The sequence below is a fragment of the Mastomys coucha genome, chromosome X, assembly GCF_008632895.1.
Source record: "Mastomys coucha isolate ucsf_1 chromosome X, UCSF_Mcou_1, whole genome shotgun sequence".
NCBI classification, from domain to species: domain Eukaryota; kingdom Metazoa; phylum Chordata; class Mammalia; order Rodentia; family Muridae; genus Mastomys; species Mastomys coucha.
In genome coordinates, this window is record NC_045030.1 from 151336708 (window position 1) to 151355972 (window position 19265).

The 19265-nt window shown below is 34.6% G+C and overlaps 1 protein-coding gene across 7 annotated transcripts in view; it reads right to left on the minus strand.

Annotated features, from left to right (window-relative positions):
- Cnksr2 (connector enhancer of kinase suppressor of Ras 2) overlaps window positions 1–19265 on the minus strand; it is a 226767-nt gene that overhangs the window by 169962 nt on the left and 37540 nt on the right. For all 7 annotated transcript variants that reach the window (XM_031370058.1, XM_031370042.1, XM_031370067.1 and 4 more), the window contains exons 2-3: window positions 5809–5972; window positions 709–911 (exon numbers count right to left, since the gene is read on the minus strand). In XM_031370058.1, the coding sequence (XP_031225918.1) occupies window positions 709–911; window positions 5809–5972 (367 nt within the window). The remainder of the gene's footprint in view (window positions 1–708; window positions 912–5808; window positions 5973–19265) is intronic.

Consider the following 19265-nt stretch of genomic DNA (forward strand, 5'->3'; position numbering starts at 1 on the left):
GATTAAAGGCATGCGCCACCACTGCCCAGCGAGATCTCATTTTTTAAAGGCCAATTTGTATCTTTCTAATGTTCCTTGAAGGAGACATTTTGGCAAGACTGTAACTTATCAAAAATTCTTATGGATTATTCAATCACAACACAGGGCAATGCTATGAGCTATGAAAACAGAGCACTCATTCAGTTTCTTTTTAATTGTGATCCAATTTCATGGTAATATGCATCCAAATATAAAAGTGTAATGTTTGTATTTCATATTATAATTTTTATGCTATGTCATACATCACAAGACAAATGTACAAAGCCAAGGTATGAAGATGCTAAAAAATGTAGCAGCATCTACTTACTCCTCACTTCTTTAAATAAGATCATTAACACAGGAAGAAAGAAATTCAGGAAAAATTTTTCATTTTGTTACAACAGGCCACGAGTAGCTTTGCTTATAAAACAGCAAAAGTATTCTGTGTTTGACAGAGATAAATTAGTGATTATATATTTATCTTGATATATAATTTCATAAAACATTCATATTTACATGGTGTTGACTCAAAACCATTATGAATCATAATCAAATGTTATCATGATTTACTAATAAAGTAAAAAATTACTTTTGTTTTTTCATTTGCCTAATATTTTCATAAGAAATTATGAAATAATTTTATGGTACAAACCATTGTATAAGGGGTTACTTATGAAACATGGGGTATACCTGTCCAACCAAGCAAGAAGACTCTTGGCTGCTCCAATCAGATCCACAACTGAGGTCAAAAAGTCATTTGGTAATTTTCGGCTGGTCCTCCCATCATAATGGCCACTCCTTCTCCTTCCTGTGATGAAGTTCTGTAGATTTTTGGCAGATGCATTCAACTTGTGAGAAAGGGTTTTTAGATTTTCTGTTTCTAGGCCATAATTCTGAATAATAAAAGAGAAAAATACATCTAATGTCAGTATTTCCTTTATTCATTAAAAACTTTTCTTCATCCTAAGTGATGGCAGTGGGCCAATGTTAAAATTATAAATGAATAAGATAGATTCATGACTTAGTGGAGCCCATAGTCAAATGTCTGTTGGTGGTGATATCAGGGGAAAGATTATAATAAAGATGTGCTAGCTAGTTTTTTTTTCATGTCTTGTGTTTAATACTGTGTTTGATCTAATTAATTTTTATTCTTCTCTCATATATTACATCTCAATAATAGCCTCTTCTCCTTCCCTCCATAGCTCCCAGTTTCGCCACACCCACCCCATCCATCTCCACTCTCCCCAAGATCCACTTCTCTTCCGTTTCCCTTGGGAAATCAGCAGACTTCTCAGTGATATCAGTCAAATATTGCAAAATAAGATGTAATAAAACAAGGCACAAAGCTTCCTATCAGTGATAGATGAGGAAACACAATAGGAGGAAAAGGGTCCCAAGAGCAAGCAAAAGAATCAGAGACACCCTCTCTCCCACTGTTAGGAGCTAGTTTTTATGTCAACTTGACACAAGTTAGTCATCGGAGAGGAGTAAACATCAATTTTAGAAAATGCTTCCGTAAGACCTGGGTATATGCAGGGAAGTCTGTAGGGCATCTCAGTAATTAGTGATCGATATGGGAAAACCTAGGCCATTGTAAGTGGTGCTACCCCTTCACCAGTGGTCCTGGGTGCTGTAAGAAAGTCTAAATAAGCCAATGAAGAACAAGCTAGAAAACAAGACTCCTTCATGGCCTCTGCATCAGCTGGTTTCCAGGTCTCTGCCCTGTTTGAGTTCCTGCCCTGAATTCTTTCAATGAAGGAAACAAAAATAAAATAACAACCCTTTCCTCCCTAAGTTACTTTTAGTTCAGTGTTTCATCACAGCAATAGAAATCCTAACCAAGGATTTCTTTAAGAAAACAAAAGCTTGTTTATGAGCTATATTTAACTGCTTTCTTCATCCTATTTTATTAGCTCTATGTTCATTCATTTGGCTACTAACATGGCCCAGGAACCAATTATGATTTAGAAGTAATGCAACACAGAAAGTCTAGTCTTAATGGATTAGCACCACATTCATGCAAGTATTCTATTTTAATTATTTGTATGTGAAATGTTATGGATGAAAGAAATGAAGGAAATCAAGTTAGCTATAGCCACATTCATGGCAAATTCTCATCTAATGAAAAAAATCAACATTATTTCAATTTTATTGCATCATACATCAGGTACTTAGATTTATAATACTTTTCTTTGTAAATATTGGTGAATTGTAAAAGACTTGATTTAATGAAAGTTTTAGAAAGCAGATAATTTTGAATAATTTAAGCAATTATGGTTTAAAGAAACACATCTCATCAACTCCAGAAATTGGATTTTTCATACAAAATACCTCTGATATGAACAGTATATATAAAATGAAACAAAAATAAGTTGTATCTGAATAACTATGATTATTTATCATAAACAATTCACTTATAATTTCCAATAAAAATATATTGCCAGAACACAAACTAAGGGCTACAAAAATAAACTACTCATAGTTTATTTATGCTTTTACAATGTTAGATAATATTTATGATTTATTTAAGAATGATATAACATCATAGCTTGAAAGAATTAATGACCCTCCAAATCATAAATATCTTACTTCTTTTTGAAAGAGCATTGTATATACAATATATATGATGTATAGGAATATTGTTCAAGAATAGAAAAATTACTAAATCCTTGATATTTTTTTAGCAGCTAATAATTATTCTCCTTAAGGACTATGCCAGCTGGTTTTGTGTGTCAACTTGACACAAGCTGGAGTTATCACAGAGAAAGGAGCCTCCCTTGAGGAAATGACTGTATGAGATCCAGCTGTAAGGCATTTTCTCAATTAGTGATGAAGGAGGGAGGGCTTAACCTATCCTGGGTGGTGCCATCCCTGGGCTAGTAGTAGTCTTGGGTTCTATAAAAAACAAGCTGAGCAAGGCAGGGGAAGCAACCCAGGAAGCAGCACTCCTCCATGGTCTCTGCATGAGCTCCTGCCTCCAGGTTCCTGCCCTGTGTGAGTTCCTGACTTCCTTTGATGATGAACAATGATATGGAAGTGTAAGCTGAATAAGTCCTTTCTTCCCCAATTTGCTTCTTGGTCATGATATTTTGTGCAGGAATACAAACACTTGACTAAGACAGGGACTAACTTTAAAATGAGAGACAAAGCTAGCATACCTTAAAATAAACAAAAGAAATTTGGCATTTTTTTTTTTTTTGCCTTTTTTACACTAGGAACGGAAATTTCAGAGTGAAAGTCTATGTAGGCTAGAAAAAAAAGTCAATTCTGTAGAAGTTTTATTCAGTAATATATTAATTCAATGCCTTGTATGTGCTAACTATTGCATGGAAAATTAAAGAAAATGCCACTAATTAGACAAGTGTATCTTCCTTGAAAGAGCCAACTAGACTACTATAAAAACAAATTAAAAAACATTTGACAGAATAAGTATGTGACCTTTCTTCTCAACATATATCATCATATAATACAAAGCAAACCAATGTTTTCATTTTCCCATGAACACTCCATGTTTTTTCATGCTTGTCTTCACATGAAATTTCTCCTTCCCAAATAAGTTTCTTTTTAAAATAGATGTACTATAATAGTTAATTTTTAATTTAAAAGTTTTGGTTTTATTTTATGTGATATGTATGGGTATGTTGCCTGCATGTATTTCTGTGTACCAAATAAGAGCAATACCTTTAGAGGTCAGAAGAAGGTGTCAGACCCTCTTGCATTTTTACATAAAGTTCTTCAAGCTCTGAAACACTGAACCATAAATACTATAAAATATGGCAAACAGAGAGTCAGAGACTGCTAGATCAACAGCCCCTCTATAAGCTAGCTCTACTTCTACAGTAACATCAGGGCTACCAACATATGAATTTGGAGATTACTGTGCTAAAACACTAAGCCCTTTCCTTTCCATTAGTATGGTCTCTTGATCCAAGTATAACTGCTTCAACCTAATTTGGATAGAGTCCATATTCTGGTCTGAATCAATCCATCTCTCTCTCTCTGTCTCTCTGTCTCTCTCTCTCTCTCTCTGTGTCCCTCCATATATATATATATAATTATATATATATATATATATTTATATATATACATAAATTTAATTATATATATATATAAATTTATCTATGTGTAATACCATTCTTTTACTCTCTCTACATACTAGACACATACACATATATACTCATCCTCCATTAGGCTGATTATGCAATATGTACCCACATAGCTTAAGTAAAAGTTATTTTCACTATTGTATTCCCATAATATTTACCACATATTCTATATTTTGGTCATTACAACATGGATTAACTTGCCATTCTCCTCAAATATATTTTACAAGGGCACAAAAATTAAGTCAGTCACAGTTACAAGATTAATAGTATATAAATCGATATTTCTGTTGATCTACATTTAATTATCTACTTGATTTTATTAATTATCATCTCAATAATAATTACTGTTTGTTGATAGTATAATGTGTGTTAGACACTGAATTAGGCACTAAACAAACATAATTTTGTATGTCTCAGGCCACTAAAAGGAGGCAGGTTTACTGAGCTTTTAACAAACTATGGCTACAGTATAATGATTTGTTGACAACTAGTTGAAATAATATTCAAATTTAGGTTATAAAATTATATACTTGTCTTTATATCAGTATAATTGTAAGAATTTAAAACCATTTAGGTTAGTTTTACCTTAGTTAATCTGGAAAAAAATTTATAACTATGTGTAATATCAGAATGTCTAACATGTTACAACAAGCTTAAAGAAAGCTTAGTTTGATATTTTTCTTGTTTTATTATGCATTTTTCATTAGCTAAAGAAAGAGACCTTATAATATACTGTAGTTTATTTTTACTGACTATGTGTGGAAATAAAATCTAAATAATTTTGTTTAAATTTTTTTAAAAACAAGATTACTTAATATTTCAAAATTTTCAAGAAGTGGGTTTAACAAGTGACTATATATGATTGTGTATAAAAACATCACTGTTAAAGTTTCCCTTAGCTGAAAGGTGGCTCTGTCCATTCCTGGCACTGGATGAGCTAGCCAAGGCAGGGCTAGAAAGCTTGTCCTGGAGTGGGAGAGCTGGTCGGGTGAGCAACTTAGATACCTCTCAGGCCCACACACAGGGCTTAGAGTTAGCCTACCCCAACATCTACCCCATCTATGAACTGCTAGACTATGTGAAAGTGCTGTTCCTACAGATCCAAAGCTGCAGGATCTCCATGACCCAGGGCAACAATAGGATATCTGAGAGGAGTCCCAATGAGGATCCAGTATCGATGGTGTAGCAGAAGCCAGAGGCCTCAAACCAGACCAATGACTCATGGCAATAAACATTTGGAAAGCAAAAAAGTGTGAGTAAAAGGGTATACCATGAGACACACTGTGATATACTACAGCTTCCACAATGAGATTTTTTTTCTCTTAGACAGGGAGGTTGGAGGTGTGGAGGGCAGGTATGAGGGGATCATGAGATGAGTGGGGTTGGTGTGTATGATGTAAAATTCACACAAAAGGAACAATAAAAAGTTTTAAGAAACGCCCTAGTTAAGCTCCAACTTGCTTTTCACATGGTGAAATGTAATATTACTAGCTGACTTTAAGCCTCTATGTCATTTAGCATTAATGTAATAAATTTACACAAGTATACAAACACTATACTTAGTTAAAAATGAGAATTTCTCCACCTATATCTAGATTATAAAAGAAGAGAAGGAAAAAGACAAATAATTGGCCAGTGGAAGAGAGACATTAAATATCTCCTTTCAGTCAGTTTCAGTCCTTACCAGTGCACACAGAAGGTCAACTGCCTCCAAGATCAGTTCCTGATGGCCAATACGGCTGACTCCCAGATCTTCTAGCTCCTGATGTGTAATACGTAGCAGCTGGTCTCCACTGATTTTCTCTCTCTCAAAGTTCTTAATATACTGCTGCAAACAGTCATCAAGACCTACAAAATAAAATTATAAAGAACAGAATAGAAAAAAAAACAGTTCAAATAAACGAATCAATGAACAGATGGAAAGCAAGCATTAACTCCCACTATGCCACAACCTGATTCCATCTGGACTTTGGACTAGTCAAATCACTTATTTCTTTTCAATCTGCATGTGGGCTGTAGATATATTTTCATTGTTAGGTTCCTATTTTTATTTTAACTTTACTGGTAATTATTGAAAACCTTTATCGTCTAAGTTTTGCTTTCAGACAAATATTCAGAATAATGAATATAAATAGGCCCCTCTATTTTCAGACTTATGTACATCAAACCTTTTACTTTCCAAACATTTCAGAGAGAGAGGTCTCCTTTATTCTACATAAGTTTAATGAATCTGTCTTCCTGTACTCTGGACTTCTGTCTTCTATCACTATAGCACTACTTCAATAATTTCAAAACTAAATAATCGCAGCCAATTTCTACTCATGGATTGCCTTTATATTTAAAATTCCACTATCTTATAGATTTAAGAAAACCTTTGATTTCCTTCATCCTATGTTTTGTGTCATCCTTTTTAAGCCTAAGTGGTTTTCTTCTTTTTTTAAAAAATTTTTTTTCTTCTTTTTTAAGGTGCAGTGAATTCCCTATTCCATTATCATTTAGATTTAACTCAAGCTCAGAAGTATACACTAAATTTCATGCTCTTAAAATTATTTTTTTTTCAAATTACCGATGGCAATTAATAAGTGACTGTCCAGGCTACAGACTGTGCCAGGTTCAATCATCTATGAAGGAGACTGGCACAGATGGCTAATTGGAATAATATGACTTGGTCTCTAGAATTTTAGGTAAGGATTATCAAGACAATGGAACAATTATTACAAACTAGATAGTACTGGTTGTGTAAAAAAGGGAGATACTATTCCACAATGGGCTACATTTTAGAAAAAAATATGAGAGAGTAAAAATAATGAGCAAGAAGAGAAAAAACAGAAAGATGGTTAAGCCATATATACCGAAACAACCAGTCCTATAATGAGGACACATAGCACCAAGTGGAAAAAAGTTAGTTCTAAAAGCAGTCTGGTTCATGACAACATATAATTATCTTTGTTTTGCTGCATCAAGTAAAATAATTTTAGCCCTCACCAATATGCACATGACAGTGGAGAAAGAAAGAAAAATACTATTGGAAAACCACAAACTAACTCATTACTTAAAGAAAGTTTGACTTATATTAAGGGAATATGTCATGTTGCTTATGATTTCTCTTTATGTGTGTTGTTTTCATGCTGGTGAAATAAGACAGCATTGAATGGGCTGAGGAGTCTTCAAAGCAGAATATTATAAGAGAAGGGAACAGGAAGTAGATATCTGGAAAAATGGGGCTGTTTGGTTTTCTTTTGTTAAGATGTTGATGCTTGAAAATATATGTTGAAAAGATTCATTTATCTCTAGTGAAACAGAGGGAATAAAAAAAGAGAAACAGGAAATAAGGAGATGATAGATACAAATTCAGGTAGAATATGAGTGTAAGCAAATGAGAGACTCCCACCTAACTATTTTAAGACTACTGTATTAGTGTATATGAAGGGTTACTGGAAAATTTCAAAGCAAAAAGAAGTCATGTACACGGGTACAATTCATTACAAATGTATGCTAAGTGCCTTAAGATCCTATACTAAATGTGTGATAGTGTCACAAAGAAAAATAGGATATTTACTTTGAAAATGAAAATGTTCATGTCATCTCCAGAGGGAAAATGAGGAAACTGAGTCCCACACAGCCCTGAGTGCTAGTGATAGAAAGGGAAATACAACACACTTTAGAAAACGTATTTCTTTAAAGGCTGAGATGGGTATGCAAAATGATTATTACAATTTGATGTATTAAGAAAATTAGTGAAGGAAAAACATGGGTAGGATGTTCTGGGAAAAGAACATGAGGACAAAGATATAATGCACCAGACACCTGAAAGACAGCTACAGAAAACTGCATTATAATGAGAACAAAAAAATAGTTCAAAGAGAACAGATAACAAAGTAGTTAGGAAAGACTAGCAGTAAATCAATCACAGCATCCCATACATACAAGGAATGAAACTATCCTGTATTTGACAATTAAATCATCAGTGATTTTAGACAAGTATATTAAAACAGTAAAAAAGAAGCCAGACAGTGAAGGGGGTATGAGGAGTAATATAGAAATTAAAAGGCAAAGAGAATATTCTTCTAGGAGATGATATGATATTGGTGAGAATGGAAAATAGATAGAGAAGTATCAAATAAGGTCAAGGTACTCTTGTTATATCAGTTTTAAAGCTTAAGAAGTTAAAAAGAACATGAAGGGGGGATGGGGCAGGACTGTGTGAGGGGAGGACTTGGAGGTGGGTCAGTGATGGGGATGTAAAGTGAATAAATAAATGAATAGAAAAAAAAAGAGCAAGATTAAGTAACTCCCTAAGTATACACAGTAAGTAACTGACCAGAAAAATCAGGATGAAAAACTGGTCCCAGAAGATTTGAGGTTGGATCTGTTCTGACTACATTGGACTATATCAGACTATAGAAAATAAAAACAAAAATAAAACAAAACAAAAAACCTTCCACCAATAAATTGGATTACATTCTTGTAAAAGGGCAGCATAATGGGGAGAGAAACAATAGTTATTTATATGAAATAAAATAACATTCGCTAACAGAACCATACTTTTTCATGCAGGTAAAAGCAAAACTACCAAAGCTAAATTCCATGCTGGAATATTTTCAGCAAATGAGAAAAATGGAAAGGACCTGACAAACATACATTCTAAAGCTACATTCAAATAAATGGAAGGGAAAACTTTGTCCCTAGTCCTTAGACAACATTGAAACCAATACAATACATGCTGACTTGGCAAACGCTTCTTTATTTCAGTCAATGCCATCACTCAGTTACCCTTATGCATAAACACATTTGCTCTCAAGCAAATAATATATAATTCATTTTCACATGGACTCTCAAGAAAACCAAATATAATAGAAAAAGAGGACAGCTTTTGTCTAGGTCTGTACCCAATTACTCTGTCCTATTTTATTTTAGACAAAGACTATTCTTTCAATAGCTTTCTTTTATTTCCATAGAACTAATGCTGAGGGACAAATGGTGTATGTGTATACATATATATTTGTTGGTGTGTTCACTGTGTACCAAGCACTGATTTAAGTACTTTACAAATATTTTCTAATTTAACCATCAAAACAAACTTATTGTGTATCACTCTCTTGATTTTGTAGCAAAAAAATGGAAAACCTGGAGCATGCCTAGGACTGTAAGGCAGAGCCCTAAGACGAGTTCATTTTTCCTGCTTTTAAATACTACACTGAATTGAGAATGAAGAAAAAGTAAAAAAGATTGCTTTCAATCCTCCAGAGCAACCATTTTGATCATACCAGTCATTAACATCAAAAACTTTTCCATTTATAATGTTAAACACCTTGTATTTCTATCAAAAGGCTTAACTATATCATTTCCATATGCGAAATTCACTAGGACCATGAGAGTTGAAAGTAAGTAACAAAAATATGGGTACCTATATAATGGGAGCTAAAAAGCCAATGATACAAACTAGCATATACCAATGAAGAATGCAGATTTATTTACATATGCAAAACACTATAACATAGAATGTAATTTGTCTAGGAATTAATGTGAAGGAGATATGATTAGATATAATTTTAAAATATTCAATAGTTAAAAGCAAGTAAATCTCTCCCATAAGACTATCTGTTAACTCAACAAAAGGATTGCTTATTCATTTACATTTCAAATGTTATCCCCCTTCCTGGCTTCCCTTCCACAAACCCCCTATCCCAGCCCCTCCCCCCGATTCTCTGAGGGTGCTCCCCTACCCACCTATCCACTCCTGCCTTAGCTCCCTTGCATTCCCCTACACTGGGGCATCCAGCTTCCATGGGACCAAGAAGCTCCCTTCCCACTGATGCCAGATAAAGCCACCCGCTGCTACATATGTTGTTGGAGCCATGGGTCCCTCCATATGTACTCTTTGGTTGGTGGTTTAGTCCCTGGGAGCTTTGGGGGGGGCTGGTTGGTTGATATTGTAGTTCTTCCTATAGGGGTACAAACCCCTTCAGCTCCTTCAGTCCTTTCTCTACCTCCTCCTCTATTGGTGTTGCCATGCTAGTCCAATGGTTGGCTGCAAGCATCCACATCTGTCTTGGTCAGGCTCTGGCAGAGCCTCTCAGGAAACAACTGTATCAGGCTCCTGTCAGCATTCACTTGTTGCCATCCACAATAGTGTCTGGGTTTGGTAACTGTATATGGGATGAATCCCCAGGTGGGACAGTCTCTGGATGGCTGTTCTTCAGTCTCTGCTCTACTCATAAAAGGATTTCTTAAAAGAAATATATATTGTGCTCTCCATATACTCATAATTGGTTGTCATGTAGAAAAATGTATGTTTATATTTATTTCCTTTAATGTTGCTACAATACATAAGACCATCTGATTCCATATAACAACACATCAATAGAACTTATAATTCCATGGATAAGATAAATGGTAAGAGGTGAATTCTATTTGAATCAAAGTGTGAAACACTACATGTTCATTTAAGATAATGAAAATTTAAAATAAAAATTCTTATTCCCACGCTTACTTTAAAAGGAAAACATACAATTTTTTATAGTGTGGCATATAAATCACAGGTAACAAAAGAAAAAATCACCTAATTTTTACTTCAAAAAGAGAACCCACAAAAGGAAAAAAAACTCATTGTAAATAATACCTCTAACAAGGTATAAATTTCAGAATATATAAATAATAATAAACTCAATGACAAAAAATATTAAAATGGACAGGTAACTCAGGCATTTCTCCAAAGGATATTTAGAGATAGCCAGTAATATATGAAAATAATGTGCATCAGAAAAATGAAAATTAAACCACAGTAGCACATTATCCTACACTTCTCAGTTTGGCTATTATCAAAGCAAATGAAAACAAAATTGCTCTGAAGAGTATTGAAACCCTCATGGACTGGTGCAGCCACTGTAGAAAATGGTTTTGGAGGGTCTTCAAATAAAAGAGAGTTGGAGAAAGATCTAGCAATTCAATTCTGGCTCTATAGTCAAAACACTGATAGTAGACACCTGAAAAGATAATTGCATCCTCCCCATGTTCTGTAGCATAATTATTTACAGTAGACAAAAGGAGTATGCAATCCAAGTATACACAAGTATACAAATGATTAAAGAAAATACAGAATGCTAACAAAAATTTTCAGTTTAAACACTAAAAGAAAAGGTAAGGTTATACTTGGTACAATATGGATGAGAGAACATTATACTAAGTAAATTAAATAAGATGTTCATAAAGACAAATACTTATACATATTTGGGGTATTTGGAATTCATAGAAACAAAACACAATGGTGATTGTCATGAACTGAGGAGACAAAAGAAGAGGGAAGTGTATAATGTGTACAAAATTCCAATTCTGCAAATGAAAAATAATTTTGAGACTGGATAATGATGATACTCACACAAGGGTATGAATGTACATTCTTTTTTAAAATTAGATATTTTCTTTATTTACATGTCATATGATTTCTCCTTTCCCAGTTTCCCCTCCAAAAAAAACCAAAAAACAAACCAAAAACAAACAAAAAAACAAGAACAAACCCCTGTTGCCTCCCCCACTCCCCATGCCTGCCACCCCACCCTCTCCCACTTATTGGCCTTGGCTTTCCCCTACACTGGGGCACAGAACCTTCACAGGGCCAAGGCCCTCTCCTCCCATTGATGACCTACTTTGCAATCCTCTACTATACACATGCTGCCAGAACAATCAGTCCCACCGGAGGACCCATCTATACCACTCCTGGGCATATACCCAGAAGATACTGCAACATGTAATAAGGGCACATGCTCCACTATGCTCATAGCAGCCTTATTTATAATACCCAGAAGCTGGAAACAACCCAGATGTCCCTCAACAGAGGAATGGATACAGAAAATGTGGTACATCTACACAATGGAGTACTACTCAGCTATTAAAAACAATGAATTTATGAATGTACATTCTTAAGAATGGTTATGACAGTATATTTGGGCCTGGGAATATAGCTCAGCAGTAAAACCCTTGCCTAGCATGGATTCCCAGAACTGCTTTATTTGATGTTATATTTATATTTTAAAATGAAAAAGTATATAATATTTGAATATATATTTACCATAATAAAAAGCATAAATGAGCCAACACATTACGTTTATAAAGCCTAACTTTGCTACTTTTCATTGTTAACAGCATTTTTGGAGGTCAAGAGTGGTAGGGAACCCATGGATGTAAACTTAGTTTTATTCCCTGTTGCTGTAATGAAATATACTGACAATAACAACTAGGGTGAGAAATTGCTTATTTGAGCTCACATGTCCAGGTTATAGCCCATCACTGTGGGAAAGCCACAAAAGGAGGGAGATCTAGAGAGCTGGTCACACTGTACCAATAGTCAAGAAACCAGAGCACTGAGTACATGTATGCTAGTGCTCAGCTTGTCCTCTGCATCTTGTATCTCAGGAAATGGTCCAGGCAACAGTTAAGATCAGTCTTCCTTGGGTCCTTGGACCCAAGGAGCTGAAGGGTTTGCAGCCCCTTAGGATGAACAACAATATGAACTAACTAGTACCCTCAGAGCTCCCAGGGACTAAACCACCAACCAAAGACTATACATGGAGGGACTTATGTCTCCAGCTGCGTATGTAGCAGAGGATGGCCTAGAAGGTCATCAATGGGAGGGGGGGCCCTTGGTCCTGTGAAGGTTCTATGCCCCAGTGTAGGGAAATGCCAGGGCCAGGAAGAGGGAGAGAGTGGGTTGGTGAGCAGGGGGAGGGGAGGGATAGGAAGTTTTAGAAGGGGAAACCAGGAAAGGGGATAACATTTGAAATAAATAAATAAAGACAATATCTAATAAAAAGTCATATTAATAAAGATCAGTGTTCCTATATCTATTAACCTATTAAGGCAATCTCTCACAAATATTCTCAGTGGTAATTTTTTTTTCTCCTCTGTATCGTTCCTATTTTAGTATATGTGCTGCCGAAGTGAGCACGGTAAATTTTAAAAAAGACAATCCATCACAGGTGTATTTGGAGGCCTATCTCCAATGTAATACGTTAATAATATATTAAGTGAAAGATCTTATTTTATGTCTCATCACAAATATTATATTTATGGTGTTATATTTGGTTATTAAATTTCCTCCCTAAAAGATTCAGGTATTTAAAGTGTGGTCTCGACCTGGTGGCCTTATTTTGGGAGAGTCTTTGGAATCCTCCTTTGGAAAGTTTCAAAGGTAAGGCTTAGCTGGAGGAAACAGGTCACTGGTAGTATGCATTTTCAGTAGCTTGTTCTCATCTCAGTCATTTCTCTGTCCTTCTTTCTGCCTCATTTTCACTATAAGGAAGCAGCCTCTGTCACAAGTTCCTGGTGATAATCATGTTCTACTTTAACATGACCTAGAATCGTCAGAGCCAGACACTATAGATTGAAACCACTTTAATTTTTTTTTTAAATTTTATGTGCAAAGGTGTTTTTTCTGCATGTATATTTGTGTACCACACACATGCCTGTTGCCCATGGAGGCCAGAAGAGGGGATCATTACCCTGGAATTGGAATTACAGTCTTAAGACACCATGTGGGTACAGGTAATAGAACTGGTGTCCTCTACAAAAAGAGCAAGTTATGTTAACCACTGAACCATCTCCCCATTCCCAGACAGAAACATTTTAAACTGTAAGCTAAAATTAGTTTTTTTCTCACTTTAATTATTGTGGTCAAGTATTTGATTACATTGATAATAAAACTAATACAATGTCTTCAACAAAAATTCCTTTTTTTTTTACTAAATACAATGAAACTATCAATGGCAATAGCATTTAAATTTCAGAAAATTTTATATGATATGTCAATATGATGTGTCTTGTATCTTCATGTTTCAAAAAATAACCTGACATCTTGATAAGGCTTAGTATTAATGTTATTTAATATGTAAGCAATATTGAATATAAAGATATTCCAAGATTTATAAAGTATATAAATGCTATTCAGATGAATTTCAAATAAACAGCATCATAAAATATTAATCAGGAATCTCAGATTGCTAAGAAAGAGTATGCTCTCAAGGGAGGACCAGTTCAAGAAAGACAATGAATTCTTACCTTATCTCCATATGATATTTTCCCATTTCCTCATTTTTTTCTTTTCAGATTTAAACCACTTTTCTAAATTACTTCCTGCCTCTTACATTTTTACACTATCCACTTCTATATGATTCTATATGATTGAACTGCTTGCCTTTCTCCCATATCAGGATACTTATCTTATCACTTTTCCAAGTCCTGATACCAACTTTTAATTATTCATTCAACAACCAATTATTAAGTGCCTATTTGTTAACCAGTAATTGTTCTAGGCAGTATGATTAAGAAAGTAAACAGAATCAGATGTGGTCTCTTTCTTCCTGGAGCTAATATTTTGTCGAGAGGAAAGCATATGATCCATGGAATCATACAAACAACACTAACAAATCCCCCAAAGATGATACGTAGGAAGGGGAGTTACCTTGCTCCAAGAGTGGAAAAAATGAATGGAAAATATGAGAAAATGAAAGAATGACTGAAGGTTTTATTCAGACCCATCCCCTGAAAAACTCTCTTTGGCTTCAATATGTAGAATAGCGATTGTATCCATGTTGCACTTTGTTAAAGAGAGGATAATCTGGTAGGAACTAACCTTCTAGCTTGCTCTCATATCTGGGTCCGTTATTTCAGCCATACTTACTGTAGTACACATGTCTTTAAGACATTTGATTCAACAGTACTAATGATCCTTTTTTACTATATACCTAGTAGGGTAAGTGAATGAAAAGACCTATAAGTAGAATATATTATTCAGAATTATACCCATGTTCTCCTCAATAAGAAATCATAATCAATAGATAATGTGGCAAATGGTATTAATTTCATTTAAAATTCTACATCTAGAAGTATGTTGATATAGAGGTAAATTTTACCTTTAGGTTATAACTAGTCATTTTAACTCAGGCTCATTAATTCTGAGTGGAATAGATTATCATCTTGGCATAAAGTAACTGCAGAAACAAATGGTCTCATCCATTACTAAACTTAATCTCAGTATATCTTCCATGATCTTCCTTTAACATGAAACAAATCTTATTCATAATTTCAGAGTTTGAAGCCACATCTTCTGCTACACAAACTTTTCCTATGACAAGTGAATGTCAATATTATTAATATTCAATAATCTCATGGAGCAAACAACAAAAAGAAAAGAACCTGTGGTGTCATCATTTTTATGATTATGAAGCAGGTATTAAAATATAATGCCCAATTTTAATTTTTAATTAACATATATTTTGTTGCTAATCACTAAGCAATCATTTGTTATACTGAACATTAAAACTGAAATGGAGCTATAAATATTTATTTAATAATGTAAGAATTTATAATTCAAAAAGCCTACATTAATCCCATAGCTATTCCTGGTAGAATGTTTAAAATATAAGTAGTAGTATTCAAACATATTTGTTTCATCTTATGTATTAGAATCAATATGTAATATAAAATAATTAAAATAGTTGCCAGATGTTTTAGTCTATTATACAAATAAGATATTTTGAAAGTCTAACTTCACCTAAAGTTTGTGAAATATCTTTAAAATAATTCTGATTACTCAAAACAACTATCTTTTCATTGTTCTCAAATAATATGTGCCTATAAAACATCTGGGCATCTGATTAAACTGGATTCTTGTTTATTTTTCTGGGATAGGGGTTGAGATTTTGCATTTCTATCACTTAGAAATAACAATGAATATAAAAGATCACTTGTCCAAGGCAAAAGAGAAGGTTTTTTGAGGGGAAGAGAAAAAATTATGTAATTAAATAGGATAATGAGAATCATTAATATAACTCTTTAGGCGTATGTTTCTAACTACCTAGATATTCTCATATGGAGCTGAAAACATATGACACTAAAGAATCAATAAATATTTACTATAAAATTATAGACTATAAAAAACAGTTTTCATGTTATAAGCAGGATAAAACTATGGAGAGAAGAAAGCTACTTCAAACTAATTGTGATTATGCTTACTTGTATTAAAACCCTAGTTGTATATTTTAAGGATATATATTAAAAACAAACAAACAAAAAACACTAAAAGCCTGAGGAAAATTCACCATCCCAAATGAAGGATAATTTATCTCATCTTTCCCAATAATGGTACCAAAATAAACACTATAGTGGAAGGTCTTCAAAAATAGAAAATAAGGCACAAATGATACAAATTCATGTCCCTTTAAATCAATCATCTCTGAAAAAAGCTCCCAAAATATGGGTCTTTCAATATTTCCTATAATTCCTTCCTCCTCAGTAAAGTTCTCTTTTATTATGTCAGCATTCTATTACAATCACTGTCCACTGGAGAACCAAATTTGAAAGATGCCATTAGGAATGGCTGCTTTCCTTGGAGATCTGGGAACCATATGGAAGAGGAAGAGGGAAAGATAGCAGGAGTCAGAGGGGATGGAGACCCACTGAATCAACTAAATTGGCCTCCCATGAGCTCACAGAGACTAAAATGGAAAGCAAAATTCCCACCATGGGTCTGTACCATGTCCTTTGTATATATGTTCTGGCTGTTTGCTTGGTGTTTCTGTAGGTCTCCTAACAGTGGGTGCTGGTATATTTCTGATTCTTTTGCCTGCTCTTTGGACTCTTCCTCCTATTGGGTTGCCTTGTCCCTACTCAATATGAGGGCTTTTGCTTTTGTCTTATTGTATCTTATTTTGTCATGTTTGGTTATTGTCTCTTGGAGGCCTGCTCTTTTCTGAAGAGGAAATGGGGTCATGGGGAGTGGATCAGGGGAAGAGGGGAGGTGGAGAGGAGCTGGGAAGAATGGAAGGAGAGGAAACTGTGATCAGAAAAAGAGATTACTACTCTCCTTCCATTCCCAAATTCTTTTCCATGGGTAAGAATAATAATTGTCTGATAATAAGAAAGGAAGGAAGAAATAGTTGTAAGAAGATACATATAGGAACTGGAAAGAAGGCTCAGTGATTAAGAGCACTAGCTGCTTTTCCAGAGGTCCTGAGTTCAACTGTCAGCAACCACACAGTAGGTAGCTTACAAAGATCTATTCTGATTCCTCTTCTGGCATACAGGTGAACATGCAGATATAGCACTCATATACATTAAATAAATAAATAAATAAATAAATAAATAAATAAATAAATCTTTTTAAAAATAAGACACATATGGTTCAAGCTGAGGGGATGGGTCCCCAGTCCACTGGACTCCTCGGGGGTACTAGCTGCTGTGGTTATTTGTGAGGGTACCTTACCTGTTGCCCTGGGTGCAGCAGATCAGAAACTCCAGAAGAAAGACAGAGCATTAAGTTGGAGGGATAAGGTTGCCATCCAACCGTCAAAAACTCTGACCTAGAATTCTTCCTATCTAAAAGAACTTCAGGGACAAAAACGGAGAAGAGCCTGAGGGAAAGGCAGTCCAGTGACAAGCCCAACTTGGGATCCATCTCAACTGGAGGCCACAAGGCCTGACACTATTACTGATGCTATGGTGTGCTTACAGACAGGAGCCTAGCATGGATGTCCTCCGAGAGGCCAGTCAGACCTTACCTGATTAAGATAGATGCAGATACCTTCACCCAACCAATGGACAGAAGCTGGGGACCCGTGTTTGAATTAGAGGAAGGACTGAAGAAGCTGAGGAGAAGGGTGACCCTGTAGGAAGAGCAGCAATCTCAACTAATTTGGACCCCTGAGATCACTCAGACACTGAGCCACCAACCTGCAGCATACATGAGCTGGAAACAGACAGCAGAGGACTGCTGGTCTGGCCCCAGTGGGAGAAGACACGCCTAACAATACAGATGAAATGGCAGTACCTTAGCTACTGTGCTGTAAAAACAACCTAACTGATCACTGCTTCCCAAAAAGGAAACACTGCCTCTTTAGCTGTAAGTTAACCTCTGTGAAATGTTTCTTAATAAACTATAATTGCTTGCTGAGAATTTAAGAACTAACTTTTACAGGACATTTGAAGCTCTTAGTCATATATTAATACGATATTCCTATTGTTGGCCAAGGAACAATTAATGTAGCTTAGCATTATTCTTCTTCTTAGTAAATTCCTACTAAAATGCCTACTTTCATAAACAGTAGTTTACAAAAGAAAGATACATGGACATCATGCTTTTTTGGGTTTCATAATATAAAAATGATGGTTTAAAATATATTACTTTAAGGTTACTTATTACAAGAAGACAGAAATATTTTTCAATTGTGTCTATAACACATTAAAAATAAATAATCATCCCTTCTCAAGAAAGAAGACTATGTAGAAGAGAAAGAAAAAGGAATGTGGGGAGGTAAGGGCAAGGGCAAAGATCAACACATGTAATGATTTTATATTTTATTAAACACTACTCAAGAAATTTCTGAGCTTGGCCCAGCAACAATATATTCATTCACCCTCCTATGAGATTTTGATCCTTTCTTGAAAGCAGCTGTACAAACAATCTTTTTGTGAGCTTTTACTTCAATCAAATCCCAGATTCTTCCATTGGTAAATTTTAATGAAAAGATCCTGAGGGGTATAAGATTTACACACATGTAAATATAATACCACTGCCTTCTGAAGGGGCCTTTACTCAAAACAATTGTAAATGGACCCGTGAAAGCAACAAAGAATTTACTAAGAAATATCTTGAGTGGCTACAAGCAAGTGCTTAAAAAAACTGGCTTGCAGATGTTATAAACATAACAAGTAAAAGCAAAAGTTGATATGCACAAAAAGCAATCATGGTGAAAGCTATAGAAAATACTGGTAAAAATACTTAATATAAATTATATCAATATTGGCTTTTAAACTTACATTTGAATTAAATACTCCTTTACTAAGGATGTTCAATATTCATAATTTTAATTTTTAATTTTTGTGGTGCTGGGAATTGAAACTCAAGCTTTATCCATGCTAAATTATGAGCTCTACTTCTGAAATGTCTTTCCATTCCTTACATCAACTTTAAGTGGCAGGCTAATGAACTCAAGGTATTTTTACAGGAGTAGAAAACATTTCTGAAGAACTTAGAATGAATCCATTTCATTTCAAGGAAGAAAATAAAAAATATACTAAAGTATGTAACAATACAAAAAAAACCATAATTACTTTTTATTGTCAGCAGCCACCCTCGAAACATGTTCC